This window comes from Polyodon spathula, chromosome 20 (assembly GCF_017654505.1).
Source record: "Polyodon spathula isolate WHYD16114869_AA chromosome 20, ASM1765450v1, whole genome shotgun sequence".
In the NCBI taxonomy this organism is placed as follows: domain Eukaryota; kingdom Metazoa; phylum Chordata; class Actinopteri; order Acipenseriformes; family Polyodontidae; genus Polyodon; species Polyodon spathula.
The window spans coordinates 11,406,691-11,425,395 of record NC_054553.1 but is presented as its reverse complement, the minus strand read 5'-3'; the positions used below and the strand labels follow the sequence as shown (position 1 = coordinate 11,425,395).

At 37.6% G+C, this 18,705-nt stretch overlaps 2 protein-coding genes and 1 non-coding gene across 5 annotated transcripts in view; 2 read left to right on the top strand and 1 right to left on the bottom strand.

Annotated features, from left to right (window-relative positions):
- Nucleotides 1–112: 112 nt before the first annotated feature.
- trnal-caa lies at nt 113–220 on the bottom strand. Its single transcript has 2 exons — nt 183–220; nt 113–158 (listed from the first exon to the last, which is right to left on the bottom strand). It is a non-coding gene; the product is annotated as a tRNA-Leu (tRNA).
- Nucleotides 221–579: 359 nt separating this feature from the next.
- On the top strand, nt 580–3,555 carry LOC121295271 (cytochrome c oxidase subunit 7B, mitochondrial-like). Its single transcript, XM_041219725.1, has 3 exons — nt 580–687; nt 2,730–2,854; nt 3,312–3,555. Exons 1-3 carry the CDS (start codon nt 651–653, stop codon nt 3,387–3,389), a joined length of 240 nt encoding a protein of 79 aa, XP_041075659.1. The 5' UTR covers nt 580–650; the 3' UTR covers nt 3,390–3,555.
- Nucleotides 3,556–7,227: 3,672 nt separating this feature from the next.
- The window catches only part of LOC121295497 (copper-transporting ATPase 1-like), a 36,578-nt gene continuing 25,100 nt past the window's right edge, over nt 7,228–18,705 (top strand). For 2 of the 3 annotated variants that reach the window (XM_041220184.1, XM_041220186.1), the window contains exons 1-4: nt 7,228–7,654; nt 13,428–13,563; nt 16,483–16,963; nt 17,524–18,252. In XM_041220184.1, the coding sequence (XP_041076118.1) occupies nt 13,444–13,563; nt 16,483–16,963; nt 17,524–18,252 (1,330 nt within the window). In that variant the 5' untranslated portion in view covers nt 7,228–7,654; nt 13,428–13,443. The remainder of the gene's footprint in view (nt 7,655–13,427; nt 13,564–16,482; nt 16,964–17,523; nt 18,253–18,705) is intronic. The other variant, XM_041220185.1, reaches the window with a different exon arrangement.

The window sequence follows — 18,705 nt, the reverse complement described above, 5'->3', positions numbered from 1 at the left end:
CTAGCCTCACATTTAAATGAAATTATTTGGATTTTTACTCAATATTTATTAAAAAAATAAATAAATAAATAGAAAAAATTGTTAGATGTTAAAAAATTAATTTAAAAAGATGTGTCAGAAGTGGGATTTGAACCCACGCCTCCATACGGAGACCAGAAACCCCAACGGGAAGGATTTTAGTCCTTGAGTCTGGCGCCTTAGACCACTCGGCCATCCTGACACTGACGCTAGCACTACTGAACTTATTGATGTTAAGGTTACTTTTTAGAAACGCATTTTTAAAACATTTTATCTCTGTGCATCTTGTAATTAATAATAAAATAAAATATCAAATGAATACATTTGCAATCGATATATATTTTTTAAAAGTAAAAGTACAGTAACATTAAAACTACATTTCCCAGAAAGCATTGTTCAAGGTTTACGCCACGTTATATTTATTTTTGTATAAATAACACATTTATTTAAAACAAATGCAGTGATTGATATTTAAGTATAGAAATGTATGACCACATGTATAATAGTAAATAAACAAAAGGAGATATTTTAAATTCCTTTATAACACACTTCCGGTGAAAGGGCCATTTTGTTTTTCACTGTTCAAGGGTATTTCGTGTAGTCCGAGAGCAGCTGCAAGGAAGACAAGAACGATGTTTCCTTTGGCAAAAACAGCGATGAACTTCACTGGTGAGACTGAAACAAAATTTAATACCTCAATTTTAACACCCTTGTACCCTATCCATTTCATAATTCCTGGAAAATAAAAAAATAAAATGCCAAATAAATTGTTGTCAGGTTCGCCGGTAAGTTACAGTACGCTGATATATTTGTATTATAAAATTAGTAGATAGCGAAAAAAGCATACATGTATCTAATTGCAGCTTTGCATCCAAATTATAATTGCCCATAAAAACATGTTTTCAATTAACACACAGGTGCATCCTGGCTATATTGAACATCATCTGAAACAGTCCATTGCACGTTTGGTTTAAGTAATAACGCTCTGGCAGTATGTACATTTTGCGAGATGTTACCAGTACAAAAAAAAAAAAAAAATACCACATGACCTTGCAAAGGCCTTTTACGAATCAGTTTTTAGTACATTATTTTGAGCGCTTATTTCACAGATGTTCAGGTGGGTTGGTGATTATTCGAATTGTGTTATACTCGACCTTTCTGGCCATAGTAAAATAGGTGTGAAAGTGTTACAAATGGAGTCTTTTTTAAGTTTTTTTTTTATAATTGATAAATTGGCATTAAATCTGTGCCTGTCTTTATGTTTACAGAGGTCACCAAGCAAGTAGGCATGGGTAGTGCTCTCAGTATTGTGGCACAGCAGTAACAGTTAAACGCTCGCCTCAGTAAACCACTAAGGGAGCAATCTGTGATTTAAATCTGGTTTAGTTGTCTTAAATAATATTATATTAAACATACAAACCTATTTGAAAAACAAACACTGCAAAATAGTCTTAAAATACGTTTTAAATATAAAAAAGAAATACGTATGTTTTACGTTGATGCTATATAATCTCAATATACTGCCATATACAGTTTGTTTGCTTGAAAACGTTTCGTTGTTGTGGTCCAAAGAATTATACCCGGTAAGGAGTACAAAGTCTTGTGGATTTATCAGTTGAATAGCAGATGGAATCAAACTTATTTAGACAGCAGCTTCTTTTAGTCGTGACCTTGGTGATCTGGTTGGTCTAAACCAACACAAAGTGCTGCTTCTGTAGTCGAATTCCTCATTCTCTATCAATAGTTAGTTGAACTAGATACTTGATTACATTTGTAAATCCCAATTTTGCACCCATTCAGTATGCATGAGGGGGTCTGGTTGTGACAAAAACAAGCCTGTAGCTAAATATTCTAAATAGTTCTGGAACACTGTTGTGCAGAGACGCACCATTATCTCTTTTTCCCAGTTGATTCCCACATTTTGTACTCTGGACCTGTAGGTCTGTCTCCGTTACACTCTGGGAGTTTTTCAGTCTGTGAATGTACTGGCATCCCAACATTTTGTAATATGTAAAAGCTGCATCTCCCTTTTGCAGGTTAGTTTGTCACAATGAGCAAGACAGCAGGTCTGCCAGACTTCAATAATAAACAGTTTGCAGGTTATTTATTAGTAATTCATTAAGGTAATGACTGGCTGAGCTGTTCTGCAGAACAGAGTTCACTGCCCAACTATCCTGAATGAAATGGAGAAGTGAGGATATATCACCAACACTAACAGCAGTAAAACATTGAGCTGCTGTTAATATACCGAATAGCTACTAAATAACTCCTCTTAAAAAAAGTCTCACCTTGATTAGTGCAGAGCGGTGGTAAAAGCACAAGTCAATTGAGTAAGTAAACAAGTCAGTCCAAGTAACGGATGGTGCGTCTTCAACAACATAACAAAAAAAAAAATCCTGTATCTTGGTGCCCATTTTTTAATATTGTGTTTTTAAGAAAGAGGATGGCATCCATGTTCTTTGCTTTTAAAGAGGAACATGTGTTTTAAAGAGTCTGTCCAGCCTTGCTGAAAGCCTGCTCGCTGGGGACTGATGTTGCTGGGATGCTGAAGATGCTTCTGGCCAAGCAGGCTACTTTTGACCGTCGATTTATGATCAAACGATTCGGTGGATCTGTGCATCACTCCAGCCTTACGTACAAGGAGGAGTACATTAATAGATCAACTCTTTAAATATAGTGTACCCTAATCGTATTTGTTTTGTGTGTTTCAGCACGTGGCATCCGCCAAGCTGCAGTGAGACAATGCCACCACGAAGCTGGACCAAATTTTCATCAAAAGTATGGCAACATGCTTCTAGTCTCTGGAATACTCTTCTGTGGGGGTGTCTGGACATACGTAAGTGTATACATATATTTACCTGTCATTACACCAGTAAACTGTAACTAAATGTGTTAAGATCAGTGCCATGAAATTGGATTTAACTGGGAGCGACTGTATATTTTAGTCATCATTGATTTATTGTTGGATATTTAGGCAGCCAGCTTTCTGTGCACTTTCCTAGCAAGTTATATTGTGATCTTGCTCTATATTGCACCTTCAGATTGCTACTGCACAGAGAGAAATAGGCTAATACAGGGTGGCTAGGGCATGTTTTAGCAGCAGATGTATTGCTTCTATGAATGTACAATCTGCAGGATACATGGAGCCACATGTTGCTCTATTGAAACACTACAATATCCTGTACGGTTCTCCTTTTTTTTTATAATCTTTACAAACAATATCCTTTATATACTCCAACATGTTCCTCATTGGTCTCTGAAAGTATATTTACTGCTTGTTTAATATCTTGCAGGTTGCAACACAGACCGGCATTACCTGGAACCTTTCACCAGTCGGCAAGATCACCCCCAAAGAATGGAAAGAGGAGTAAAGAAACCACAGCTTTGAACTACTGAAGCAAAACCTAAAAACATATTTTGAACTGTTCTGCTGAAATATATAGGATGTATAAATACCATCTGCACACATGCTGGTGATCTAACTAGTTTTGTCATTTGTTGTGACATAATTGGTGTAATAAATGAAGTTAAACCTCATTAACTGACTCCTTAGTCTATTCCTGTGTCGTCTGTAATTGAGCTGAAGACCTATGGTTCAAAACTTGTTAGCTATGTTTGCTATGGAGTTTAAGATATGAAGAAAATAATATTGCTTCTATTGAGAACTCTGTATAGATATAGACTTGATTTTAACAAGTTGCTGTCTTTTTGTTCCCCTTCGCTGTGGTTGTCCAGTGGAGATGTTTGTATGCAGTTGTTATTATTAGATATCTTAAACTGCAACCACCTGCTTAACATGAGTAACTGCTTCACAGTAGTACATGTAGCGAGGGAATCTGTCCAGAACACATTGAGAGTTCTCTGGTCTAGGTTTCTTCTCTTGTAGATCTTCCTTTTTTAAAAAAAAAAAAAAAAAAAAAAAAAAAAAAAAACCTTTAGCCTTTTATTTCCCTTAGAAATGTAATTTGTGCTTCATTTACTTTTAGTACTACCATAAACGTCTCCCCCACTGTACAGTGGCTCTCCAAAGTATTCACCCCCTTGGACTTTTCCACATTTTATTGTGTTACAACATGGAATCAAAATTGATTTAATTAGGAGTTTTTACCACTGATCATCAAAGTCCATAATGGCAAAGTGAAAAATAAAATCTACAAATTGTTTTAAATGAATTGCAAATACAAAACAGAAAATAATTGATTGCTTAAGTATTCACCCCCTTGAGTCAATATTTGGTAGAGGCATCTTTGGCAGCAATTACAGCCATGAGTCTATTTGGATAAGTCTACCAGCTTTGCACATCTGGACACTGCAATTTTTGCCCATTCTTTGCAAAATTGTTCAAGCTCCATCAAGTTGAATGGGGACCTTTGGTTAACAGCAATTTTCAACGCTTTCCATATAATCTCAATTGGATTGAGGTCTGGGTTTTGACTGGGCCTCTCCAGGAAATTGACCTTTTTGTTTTTAAGCCACTCCAGTGTGGCTTTGGCTGTATGTTTGGGGTCATTGTCCTGCTGGAAGATTAATCTTCTCCCAAGTCCCAGGTCTCTTGCAAACTTCAACAGGTTTTCCTCCAGGATTTCTCTGTACTTTGCTGCATCCATTTTGCCCTCTATCTTCACAAGCTTTCCAGGCCATGATGCAGAGAAGCATCGCCATAGCATGATGCTGCCACCACCATGCTTCATGGTAGGGATTCTGTTCTCAGGATGATGTGCCGTGTTAGGCTTGCGCCAAACATAGCGTTTAGGATTGAGGCCAAAAAGCTCTATTTTGGTCTCATCAGACCATAGAATCTTCTTCCACTTGGTCTGAGTCTCCCACATGCTTTCTGGCTAGCCTAGATTTGATGTGAGTTTTTTTTCAACACTGGCTTTCTTTTTGCAACTCTCCCATAAAGGCCAGTTTTGTGAAGCACCCGCCATATGCACAGTGTCTCCCAGCTCAGCTATTGTTGCCATATGCACAGTGTCTCCCAGCTCAGCCGTGGAAGACTGTAACTCCTTTAGAGTTGCCATAGGCCTCTTGCTCTTCTCGCCCGTTACTCACTTTCTGAGGACGGCCTGTTCTAGACAGATTAACAGTTGTGCCATATTCTCTCCATTTCTTAATAATGGACTTTACTGTGCTCCAGGGGAGATTCAATGCCTTGGAAATGTTCTTATATCCTACCCCTGATTGGTGCTTATTCCAGATTTACTTTGAATGTTCTTTCGTCTTCATGATGTAGTTTTTGTTAGGAAATGTACCAACCAACTGTAGGACATCCCAGAGACAAGTGTATTTAACCTGAAATCATGTGAAACACCTTAATTGCACACAGATGGACTCCATTCAATTAATTATCTGATAATAAAGACAATTGGTTGCACCAGAGCTTATTTAGGTGTATCATAGCAAAGGGGTTGAATACTTATGCAATCAATTATTTTCTATTTTCTATTTGTAATTAATTTAGAACAATTTGTAGATTTTATTTTTCACTTTGACATTATAGACTTTTTTTGTGTTGATCAGTGGCAAAAACTTGTAATTAAATCCATTTTGATTCCATGGGGGGTGAATACTTTTGAGAGCCACTGTGCCATGTTTTCCAATTAGGATTACACAGACTTTAAAATATATTTTATTGGAGCTAGCAACATATTCAGAGTAATCCACAGCACATGAATGATTTAGATACCAATGGATCATAAAACTATGAAAAATCTTCAGCACAACATAGAGGCAGTCATTTTTATTACAGTCATTTATAAGAATAGAAAGGATTTCAGATTTCTATAGTCACAGAGCCTTCTAAACAAAAATAAAGTACTGTCCACTTTATAGTCCTTGACATTACTGCCAGTGTAGTAGTTGTCCGCAAATCTTTGCCACTAGATGGCAGCATTGCTTTGTCTTTAACCACAAGGTTGCTAGATACAAATGAATCAGTTAAGTGAGGTATAGCCAACACAAATAAATAAATAAATACATGTAAAGATGTATGGCATTTAACACATTTCACAAACCAAACCATACCAAAGAGACGCACCTGGACTGTTGGAGATTTTATTTTGTTTTCAAGACTTGGCCAGCTCCCTCAGCATACCAATATAAGTACATTTTGAAAATATTATTTCTATTTTAATTCCTTAGTTTTCGCAGAGCTCCCCATGTCAACAAAATATACTTATAATAAAACCGTAGAGACAGTTAATTAACATTCCTTTAAAAAATAGTATTTATTGATTATAAATTAACAAAGCAATACCGTTTCTGTAGCAAATAACTCTGGAGAATTGCATACAGTATACATGTAAAAAAGGACAACCCTTTCCCAAGGTTAAACTGCATTCATCATAGTTTACCATGATTTGTCATGTTTTTAAATATACTGCGCCATACCTCTCTGGGCTTTACCATGCTTTTCCTATGCTTTATTACACTATGGTACAACGGAATGATAGCACAGGATTTACCAGGTGTTTTCTGAAATCAGTTACCCGTTTAAATTGCTGCACAACTGGAATGGGGTTAAGGTACAAGCTGGGTATGCAATAACCACGTGTTTAAACGTGTGTTCTTAACTTATTACTGCAATTAAAAAGTGTGGCAAATGTCTTCTCTGTCCTCTAAATAGATCGTCCTTATGTGTTAATTACTTTGCAAACACACACTAAATGTATATTTAAATTCAGATATGTTTATTTAATATATCTAATATATAAACAAATAAATGACAACCTATATTTTAACAATACGCTTTTTACCCATCCACTTAATAGAACGGCATATTACAGCTGTCTTCATTGACGCCTATGTCATCTTCCAAACATGTCAGTACACCTCCCGCCTATCTGTCATCAGTATGGTGAAAAAGAGTTCACGACCTTCACATCAACAGTATGTACACAAAAAAAAGTAGAATAGGAATGATCAAGAGATATGCAATCATGAGAGCATGCTATACAGAATCTGATATTCCCAATAACGTAATGTATGCTATTCGCCTTGCTGCATTTCAGCTATACTGCCTGACTCGACGACTTGACACACAGTTTGGATCAGACGAGTTTTGAATCTGTAGGTAGAAGTTTGTGTTGAATTAATTTGCTATGACAACACGCCTGCTTCTCCTGATTGTCCCGCCTACTTCTTGATGTCGCATCCTGTTTGATTTCGGAAGTGGCGTTTATTTTGTACTTTTTGCATTTTACGAGGACTTCTGGTAAGCCAGTAAAGTGTTAGTGCAGCAGATCGTGGTACTGTCTGCTTTAACAAAACCAGAAACAAACAAAGCAAAAAAGAAACAAATACAATTCTAGTTGATTCCACAATCTTTCCTATTACGTGCTGGACATCCACGTTTGAGAGTTGATTCCCTGGATTATTATTTTGCATTTATTTAGCTACGTGACAGGACCCGAGTCAATACAATGAAAACAGGAGTAGTCAGCAGCAATAGCAACCTTTGCTGTTAAAATGGTCATTTTGTTAATATCGTTAAAATAACAAGAAGCAGTCTTTACAAATGCGTCTGCCAAAGGAATGTAATATGGAATAAACATAAGTGATTAGAATGCGATACAAAAATGGATATGCAAAAAATCACCTTGGAAATGCCACGTTGAGCAAGATAGCATTTTTTTTGGTAAGTTTTATTTATTTTGGCTGATTGTGCGTCATTATGACAAATAAATGTGTAATAAATATGTATAGATATATATTATATATATATATATATATATATATATATATATATTATATATCTATATATCTTTAAACAGCTATGTTACAATTCTACCAGAAACAGCATACTACATTTTGGATGTAGAGCACAATTTGTTTGAACGTTAAGAACAGTTGAAACTGTGTAAACGCGGTAATAGCTCATACTCGAACCGCTTAGTCATGTTGAAGTTCACACTAATGAAATTCCTTGGCGTGTGTTTTGATAAAGTTTTCCGCTGCGTGAAGCAAGTGTCATTTACTTTTTTAAGAACCGGGCTCGACCCTCCAGTTTCTTTAGTTATATTCCCAAAAGTGTTGCTTTAGCTTTAGGGTTACAAGCTTCTGTTTAAATTCAAATAAAACCTGTATTTAAAAAAAAAAAAAGACCTACTGTTTTTAAATTGAAGCAGTCGAGTGTAACGCCGTCCTGAGAATTCAGGTAGCAAAACTGAAACGAAATTTTACAAGCATCTTAAAAATGTGCTAAACTGAATCCTGCTGAATCATGAAGTGCAGTGTAATCCAATCACTGGCAGAGTAGCGCATACTTTAAATGTGACAGGATATTAATTGGAAATATTGCAAGCACACGAATTAAAGTTTGTAACTGCTGCCAATTGAAATTTCCCACAGCTAGAAGTTAATGACCACAATTAAAGCACTTTTAATCTCCGTGAACCTGCACTGTGGAATTTAACACATTTTCCTTTTATTGACCACGACTGCATCAGGAAAGTTGCCAGGATCATGATTGTATAATTCCTTTTTTGGCTTTGACTTTCCTGGAAAAAAGGCATTAGCTACAAAGAGCATTGTTCCAGGCTCATAGTTTGCTAAACCTGAACTCAAAGTTCACAGCTAATTAATTTTTTGTCTTGCATGCAAACCAGCAGCAGTGGAACTAACAAACAGGAACCAATTTCCATTGTCTTTCAATGGCATTAGTACACGATTTCAAAGCCATCTTGTACACATAATGTAATTTTTAGTGCTGGGATGAACATGGGAATATTTTTCAAACATTTTTGTTCAAAAATAAAACAGATATTCAAATATTTTTACATTTTGAATTACCCACAAAAAAGGGAGAGGAAACACTCTTCTGTACAGTAAGATGTGTGTTATTTATTTTCATTGGTTTCCATTGCACAGTATCTTTTTGGTGTGTTATATGAGCAAATACATTCAAGCTGTGTTTGTTTTAATATTTCTATATTTTTTATTATGTGAATCTTCATTTTTTTTTTTTTTTTTACTTCACTTCCGACTGTAAATAAAATATCAGTTCGTAGTCGGGTAATTTCTTAACCCCCTTTAGAAAATTATGAATATTGACTGACGCTATAGGCAGACTTTTTTAGATTTTAGGTGTGTGCCATGACAGTTCCCAGTATACTGTATCCAGGTTTCAGTTTGGCCAGACAGTTTGAATCAGGTTAATGTGCAAAGTGTTTGTTGTAGATTCCAAATTCAGTTTATCAAAGTGACTAGTCTTATTCTTATTTAGTCATTTAGCAGACACTTTTATCCAAAGCAACTTAAGCCACTTTCACACTGGCACTCCTACCCGGGTCCAGGCTAACCGGGTCACAGTCCCGCGTAATGTGAAACCATGTACCTAGTTCGGGTTTACCTTGGTCCCAGTGACCCACCTCAGGATCTGGGTTGAGCAAGACAAAATGCTTGACAGCCGGTCGTGAGCCGACGCAATAACAAACAGCCATGCCTGCGTGAAAGTTTCACTTCCGCAAAGAGCGTTTCTGTTTATTCTGTTTAGCCATATTTTTGTGGCTTGAGACACATCACGAGCCAGATTGCAGCAGGGATGAAGAACCATTTGCTCTAATCAACATTTGGGCCGACGGTTTAATCCAGAGAAGCTTGGATGGAAGCATCAGTAACAAACTGCATTGGGGCATTGATAAGCGCATTGTTTACTTGCGTCTGTCACCCAGGTAAACTTTGCTTTATCAAAAGCAGTGTGAAATTGTGTAGCCGACCCACATGACACCGGGTCCTACCCGGGGAGGTTCTGACCCGGGTAGATCATGCCACTGGAAAGGGGCTTTAAAGAGATTAGGGGGTGAGCTATGAATCACAACTGCTGCTGCAGAGTCACTTACAATAGGACCTCGGTTTTATGTCTCATCCGAAGACAGAGCACAAGGAGGTTAAGTGACTTGCTCAGGGTCACATACAGTGAGTCAGTGGCTGAGCTGGGATTGAACCCGGAACCTCCTGGTAACAAGCCCCTTTAACTACTGGTCCACCAAACCTCCATCATTATGACTACTGTTAGTTTCAACTCCAAAACATGATTGAGTAAAGGGCTTCAGGGATAAACAACGTCTTCTCCACCAATTTTGCTGACCTTTGTGTGTAGGGGATGTCCTACATCATTTAAAAGTGCTAGTACAGTAGCTAACAATGTCATCTATCTCGGCTGTCGTGCACTTTCAATGGTGTAAAACTAGGTTAGAGAAATCTCTGTTTGCATTTCTTGCTTTCAAGTTGTTTTGCACTCCCACCTATTTTATGCCTTTCATTAACCAACTATTTGCTTTCCATACTGACTCGCATGCTTTAACCCTGAAGTGAAACAGTCAAAAACTCCCTGAAAGTAAGGCAAGCAACTTTTTTTTAACCCTTTGCAGTCCTGTGTCGGACCAGGTCTGACATTACAATTTTTCCTTTCCGGTCCGATGTCAGACCCTGTCTGACATCATCAAAAAGACATCAAGCAAAGGTCTCTAGTTGTTTTTTCTTTGGAGAAAGCTGAGAAAACCTTTCAATGGCCAAGTGAGACTAATAGGAGCCGAAAAAAGGGGCGGATCTCGGCAATGCACATAGCCCCTGCACCACAGAGATAATACGGTCATAAACAAACAAGATAGCTGCTTCCGCATCCAGCGCTCAAAGAATATCACAGACATTTGCAGAGCTTTTTGAGATGTTGTAGTAATAAAATAATGACTTGGATCGCATTATTAAGACAAGTACAGCAAACAAGGGGTGGGACGGGGGCTGGAGATGCAATCCTGGGTGTCCTGTTGATATGCAGTGCCTTTTAAACCTGTTTTACTGTGAATAAAATTACTTTTAAACAGCGCGTGTGAAAATAAATTGGGCCTGATGCTCCTGACAGGTGCTGAATAAATGGACCGCAAAGGGTTAATCTAGTTTAGAACCTGATATAAAAAAGAACATGTTTTCTGAAATGTGTGCCTTTCAAAATAACACATTTGAGACCTAGTAAATGGACAGACAGGTGAGATTTAGAGAATCATTTTTATGATAAGCTAAGACCACTTTAAACTTTCAACAACGTTGCATACTTTAAAGGCCCAGTAAACTTCACTCTGTTTCTGTACAGTGGTCCATTGTTTGTCTGGTAAGCCAATAATCGTGACATTGCATTCTCTGACAAACTTTGTTTACTTACTAGCCAATTAAAATACATTTAATTCAGTACACGGTAAAGTATCAATTACACTGTGTAATTTAATAACAATTGACACTTTTTTTCAAGTACAGTAACAGCTTTTCGTCCAGTCTTTTGTGTGAAAGTTTTACAGTGAATATTTGTTGATGTGTGAAAAAATGCATTTGCTGTCTTTTACTGTTACTTTTGAAGCAAAAATGTGTTGAATTTTGTCAAGGTCATCTGCTTTTCCAGGCACGAAACCCACAGTACCCGGAAACATTTTATCAGTTAAGAACACACTACAGTATAATGGAAACTTCCTAGTTTTTCCAAGGGCAGGTAAACTTATGTGCAGAGAATCCAGCAATACAAACGCCAATAAGCATGTCTTGCATTAGGAATGGCTCCTAAATATAAGCAATGCAGATTTATTTTACAGAAGAACCCGATTGTAGACTGATCAAAGTGTTTCTTCTTGGTTTCTAGTCACCTGCATGGTAGTTAACATTGCTTGATGGCATGGTAGCTGTCCCTAAACGGGTAAGGCATCTGCCTGTTTAAGGTAATGACAGTTTAAACATTGAACACTGGTTTTAAAAAAAAAAAAAAAAAAAAAAAAAAAAAGTGTGGCCTATTGGTCATATTGTCAGTAGATTCAACCCCTGTCACAGATGAATTCAAGATTAGAGCCATTAGTACCATGTCTAGTCAGACAGGTTTCCATATACCTCCTGGTACTTCTCAAGAAGGTCCCAAGCGACAAGCGATTCTCTAGATACACAGCATGTAAAAACAGATTGAAATACGTATATGTTTTAAATTAGGGACAAGCTTTGGTTAAATTGCAGTACAATAGTGCATGCCCTTTATCACACATCGCTGAGTAGAAAAGGTCCATTATTGCAGATTTGGAAGTACACAGTGGGAGCTTCCCATACTGACTCATATGCTTTAACCCTGAAGTGAAACAGTCAAAAGCTCCCTGAAAACTCCTAATTTGGAGGTATACAGTGGGGGATATTCAAGCTTGCAGGCAGCAAATTCAATCTTATGATTTCACAGCAGGTCATTCTAAAAGTGTTGACATACTGTAGAAATCATATGACTTCCTTAAAGTAAAGTATCTTGGAGAGAACCTATTTTCTAAAGAGCCAATGTGTGTCATCGCTTTATTTTAATGAAACAACCAACATTTTTCTTGTGCATTGTAATGAACCATTAAAAAAGCAGACATGTCTTTACAGTGGCATGGCCTTTGAAAACAACCTTGCAGGTTTAACCAGACATTCATTTCTATTTGACTGATCAATAATAATTGTTCTTGGGTAGCTGAAATACTTTAGAGAAACTTGATGCAGATGAGGAGTGAAGCAAAGCAAAAAAGCTCGTGAAAGATTTGAGGATTTTTTTTTTTTGCCTTAAAATTGTATAAATTGCTTTTTTTATGCTACAAAACTGATTTAAACAGATTTTGGGTTTTTATTCAAACGGTCCTGTTATAATTCCTGGCTGAAACACAGCCTGTACTTAATTTTTTCACGTACAGTAAGTGATAAATAATATGCAAGTATAATACTGTAGCAAAATACTGTACTGTCTGTACAGCAGTAGCTATATCTTCTCTCTCTGTTTAATCAGTTTCTGTTTATGGTGTAAAAAATAAATCCGAGAGCACACAAAGGGTTATCTCATGCCTTATTTACATCAGTCAGACCCACACAAACACCCCTGTGAAATTCATTCGCGTCAATGCATTCACTGTTGTTGGAGTTGGTATTTTAAATCAGCACCTGAGTATGACATACTTCACACCATTTGAAGTAATCAGAGTGATCATTTTAATAATACTTCAATTTGGTTGATGTGGCACAAAGATGTACTATGATATACTTATGTATACATATGTTACAATCTGCATGAGAGTCATATACCTAATAATGTTTACTTATAGACAGACATACAATATAGTAGTATAACAAATACAAATTGATTTATGGTAGTCAAATGCTGTAGAGACAAAAGGACATATATTTGCATTTAAAAATAAAAATTCAGATGAACTAATACCATGAATTATATTATTATTTAAATATTTCTACTTGACTGACAATTGGGCTCTGTGTAGAAAGCGGTAGAGAGGTGTTATTTTAATTACACCGCAGTGTTTGTGGAGAGTAAAATGAGTTTTCTTAATATTCTTTGTTCTATATTTGTTTTTGTCTGCGTACATGCATGGTGTAACATGATCCACTCTCTTGTGATTCTTAAGGTTGGTTGCAAGCGCTATGGGGCTGAAGTGTGAAGTGCACTCCATCACGGTCTGTGTGGAGGGGATGACCTGTAACTCCTGCGTCCAAACCGTCGAACAACAGGTGGGGAATCTGCAAGGCGTGCATGACATACAGGTGAGTGCTTTCTTTAGCCTTGCCAAACCAAGCCCTCTCTATTGCTTTTCAATTCCATGTGTTATGCAAATTACTGGTACAGATACAGTACTGTTTTTTTTTTTTTTTTTTTAGTGCAGTTAAAGCTGCAGTCTTCCTTTGCATGCAAAAGACCTCCTGTACCCTGGAACCCTTTTCTCCCTTGCATGTGGTTTTGTGTCATCAGCCTGCAAATAGCGAGCACCGCCCTAAGGTGACGCTTTTATTTTGAAGCCTGGGCAGCATCAGTTCTATGCTAATCTTCCATATCAATGTAATTAACACACATTCTGCATGCTGTATATTGACATCTCTTAGTAAGTAATTTACCTACTGTATATCGTCTGTTGATCTTTGTAAAAAGAGGGTGAGATTTTTTAGGTTTTAGAAATGTGAGGAATCATAATTCATTCTTTTGGGGAGTTTTATATTAATCGTACCGGATTGTCCTATATGTGTTAACATTTATATCCTTATGAAGGCAATCTTTACTTTTAATAAGGGTAGTTTTCATCTGGTACGTTTACCCGGAGGTCAGAAAGCTCCCCTGGATTGGAAGCTGTTTGATATGACATTGCTAAACACTGTTCAAATGGAGCACAGTGTGCTGTTGTTAACCTAGTGAACCACTTTTGAAAGCTGTTAGTTACAGTGGTCTGGGTTTGCTCTGTGTATCACAGCATATATATATATATATTTATAGATTAAAGTAGAAGATATGATCATTTATATATATAATAATATATAGCCATATATATATATATATAATGAACAAAATAAACACCCAACTCGCAGTAAACAGTGGTGATTAGCGTCTTACCTTTTCTGTAGACAGATATTCACATGATCTCACCTTTTTGTTTCTTGTTTTATGCCATTTATATTTAACTATTTACAAACAGTTCGGTTTTTCCCTGTTTCAAAAACACCACTGCTTCCCGGTGTTGGCCCACACTGAGCACAGCCTGCATTGTTCTTTTAAATGTTTTTTTCCACTTGGGGCTTAAAGGGACAGGCTCAATTTTGGCCCGTTACAAGGTTTGCAGCAGAAACTCATGCACTGCAACCTAATTTGCTTTAGCTGTTCCCTGTCGATTCTTTCGAAGGGAAATTAGCCATAGACCAGCAGTTTTAAATTCTTTATTCAATAAACACCACCGTTTTCTGCTAGTTTGTACGCCTAAGGACAGGTTCAGATTGGGAGATAATATAATAGTGTTTAGGTTAGGTGACACAAGGCTGCCCTTTGTTAAAACAATACTAATTGCTGGTTATTAACCTGGAATTCAGTTGTGGGTATGGAGCGTATGTCTGGAGGTGTGTTCCCTTGATGTCCCCATACTCTGCACGTGGGATACATCAGTTTTGTAAATGAAATCTGCTGCACAATACGCTATTGTTAATTATAAAATTAGGACCGGTACAAAACTTCATTTAGACCTAACATAATGCATTTAAAACTGTTTGTTTGTTGTTAAGGTCACTGCTGTAAATCCTTCCAGCTGTATTTTAAAGTGTTATCCTGCAGTTTCTAACAATTGTACAGTGGATGTCCTGTGCACCAGGACTAGATTCTCAAAGCTCACTACTCCTTATTGTCATCAGCACATAAGAAAGGTGAACCCAATAAGAATAAAGAATGGCTATTTGGATTAAACATCTTTGAGAATGTAGTCCATACTGTCATGTGTTTGCTTGTTTGCATTTGTATTTCTATGAGAGCTTCTGCTCAGACTTCTGAAAGCCTGGTCTAATAAACTGTATTCGGTTTCATTATTGTGAGGGAAAAAAACTGGCACAGTTACCGTTTTAATACCAAACAGTAACCCCAAAACACCCTTAAAAACACACTGCATGGTAACTTGCCAGCGTACACAGGTGTGATTTCTCATGTTCTAGTTCACAATTAGATTTCATTCACCCAGAGATTGTTTATAGATCCCATTGGTGCTTATCTGGCAAAGCAGCAGGTTTCCAGTGAGGGCATCAGGTGACTCGAACACTGTGAGGGACGTGACTAACCACACAGCACTGTGCTCAGTTAATGCCAGATTTAAGAGCACTGTTCCATACTTACTCAACACCCACAGAGAAGGTGCTTCTCCATATACTTTCCTGTAAATAATTGACAGAAACATGTACAGGAGGCCTCAGTGGGAACAGGAGCATTCTGATTTATTTTTAAAGAAAAACATGTTGCGAGTGGGTAAACCCGAAAATAATAAATGAGTGAAGGAAGACACAAGCACAGTGTTGTTAATGCCTTTGCTCACAAATGCTTTCACACAGGGATTCAGAATGACATTGAATGTGTTACAAACAGAGCTTTATTAGATCATACACAGAATGGAAGTATTCATATTGAGTAAAATATGCCCAGGTGCCCTTTTCCTTGACAAACAACTGTAGACAATCATACTTGGCAAACATGATATTAAACCGGGAAGAAATGCAATATTAGGAAAATGTAAATGAAAGCAGTACTATTAGCCAGGTGGCATTACTTTGTGGCTGGTTTACTTTCTTGAGAAATAGAACAGCTTGTGAGTTAATTCTCTTTACTAGGAAAGACAACATTGAACATGTTTATATACTTTGCTAAGGTTACATTGTACAGTGTATGATAAAGTGTAAAAACAAGTCACATTACTACAGTACAGTATAATATCTTCTGCAGGGTATATTCCCATATGTACAGTATAAAGGATATACACCATGACTGTTCATAGAGTACTGTAGCTATTCCACCAGTGAGTATAGCTGAATAACCCATGAGCCCCCAAAGTGTGTTGTTTACGGTTATCAAATTTGAAATGAAAATATGTCTAAACCTATTATCAAACGGCTGAATTGAGAGAATTACTTCCCTTATTAATATTATTTTTACTTGTCCTTTTCCAGGTCTCTCTAGTAAGTAAGGATGTGGTCGTTGTATTTGATCCCAGCCTCCAAACCCCGGAGTCTCTGAGAGAGGCTATCGAAGACATGGGGTTTAAGGCGAGTCTTTCTGATTCAGCCAAGCCAATACCCACTGAAACAGGCCTGTTCAGCATCCCCGGGCTGGTGCCTCAGCCCCAGAGTCAGGTCCACAGCACACTCTCCCAAATGAAGGGAGTTCTGAGTGTTCAGATCGCCCCTGAGCCTCAGCATGTCAACGTGACTTTCATCCCCTCGCTTGTCAGCACCAGCCAGATTGGCGAGGTGGTTCGGACTGTAGACGCTTCTCCAATGGAAAGGAAGTGTGATTACCATGAAGAGCCTGGGCTGAGCCAGGCGAGCGAAGCAATGATAAAAATGATGATCGAAGGAATGGTGTGTCTCTCTTGTACAACCACCATCCAAGGAAAGATCAGCAAACTCAGTGGGGTCCAGAAAATACAAGGTTTGTAACTGCTCCAAATCTCTGTGCATACATTGCCGTGCAGTGTCTCGTGTAGTACGATGAGAGAGATTGCCACAAATAAGAAAGCCGTTAACTGGATATTTAACTTTCTGATGTTTGCACCTCACTTTCTGTCACAACAAGGCTTGTGATGGGCTCTTGTGATTGTGTTACAAGTCTATCCTAAGGAAGACTTGCAAGACTTACAAGTGTTATCCTAAGGAAACACAGGAAGCACTTTGTTGTGACACACTGTTTACTGTTAACAAATTAATAAATACAAGGAGTAAGTGTTTCTATGGCAACCTAATCCTTTAGCTCACAGGTTCAGTAAGGTGTGATAAAACTTGGTATTAATATTATTTAGCATATGTTACTGAGAGTATTAGATTCCAATGGGGATATATTTGTATATTTGTATCTGTATGTCACACTTTTAATGTTGCATATATCAAAATACAGCTGATTCAATTTTCATTATTCATTGCCGTTTCTTGTCCAAACTATCCTGTATATAATTTGATACTCTTATTTATTGATTTTTTTTCTTTGTCATTTAGTCTCCTTGGCCAATCAAGAAGCGGCTGTCATATACCAGCCACACCTCATCACTGCAGAAGAGATTGTGAACCAGATTGGCTTGGTAGGCTTCAAAGCGTCCCTCAAGAACAAATCCAGGCCTCTCAATCTGGGCTCAATTGATGTGGAGCGCCTGATGAACACTCCAGTCCAGAACTCTGCACCAGCAAAGCAGAGCTCTGAGACAGACAGCGACCTCACTACCGTTGCCCTGCACGTAGACGGCATGCATTGCAACTCCTGTGTTGTCAATATCCAAAGTAATATAGCAGAACTTACTGGCGTGCATGGAGTCATTGTTTCTTTGGAAAAGAAGACTGCTACTATAAGATGTAACCTGAAACTCATTACAATCAATAACCTCAAGAAAGCCATTCAGGCTCTTCCACCAGGAAACTTTAAGGCAACTGAATGTGAGTCTGTGTTTTGTACGACTCCCGCCACTTCCCCAGTGTTTGTGCCTCCTCTGACTCCAGTGAACTGTACAAGCCAGCCCCCGACAGGGTTATCTGTGATTACCATTGAGGGAATGACATGCAACTCCTGTGTGCAGACCATCGAAGGAGTGCTGTCCCAAAGAAAGGGAGTGAAATCCGCACAAGTGTCTCTCGCTCACCACAGTGGAACTTTTGAGTATGACCCGCTGCTCACTAACCCAGAGGAATTAAGGGAAGCTATAGAGGATATGGGATTTGATGCCTTTCTACCTGGTAAATATTCTATTTTGTTGTCTGGTGTTACAGTTATGTATGTGCCATTTAAAGTGGCTCACTGGTCTGGGTCTTATTTTGTCGATTAACCGAGAATAATTTGCTCAGTACGCAATTAGTCAGTTTAATGGGAATACTTTATTTAACATCAAAATCAGCATGCCAAAAGTTTTGCATCACCTAGAATTTTAGGTTTGAGACATAATAATTACATCGCATTTTTCAATTTTTTTCCTTAAGTATATGGAAAACTATAAAGTAGTATGTAATTCAATATGTTAACGTGACGACATTTAGCAGGTTTTGTTCGACTTTATGAAGCAGAATTTGTTCATTCCATAGGGTGATGCAAAACTTTTGGCCATAGCCGTACAGGAACATTATCTGATTTTCAAAAACTTGGTAGTAATTTGAAATTCAAGCCTATTTAAACAAATATTGTTTTTAATATAG

What these genes read in the sequence shown, in the direction of transcription:
- LOC121295271 (XM_041219725.1), top strand. Translation starts at nt 651, where the DNA reads ATGTTTCCTTTGGCAAAAACAGCGATGAACTTCACTG. An exon ending in AACAGCGATGAACTTCACTG is followed by an intron (nt 688 to 2,729) that starts GTGAGACTGAAA and finishes TGTGTGTTTCAG; the next exon opens with CACGTGGCATCCGCCAAGCT. An exon ending in GTGGGGGTGTCTGGACATAC is followed by an intron (nt 2,855 to 3,311) that starts GTAAGTGTATAC and finishes AATATCTTGCAG; the next exon opens with GTTGCAACACAGACCGGCAT.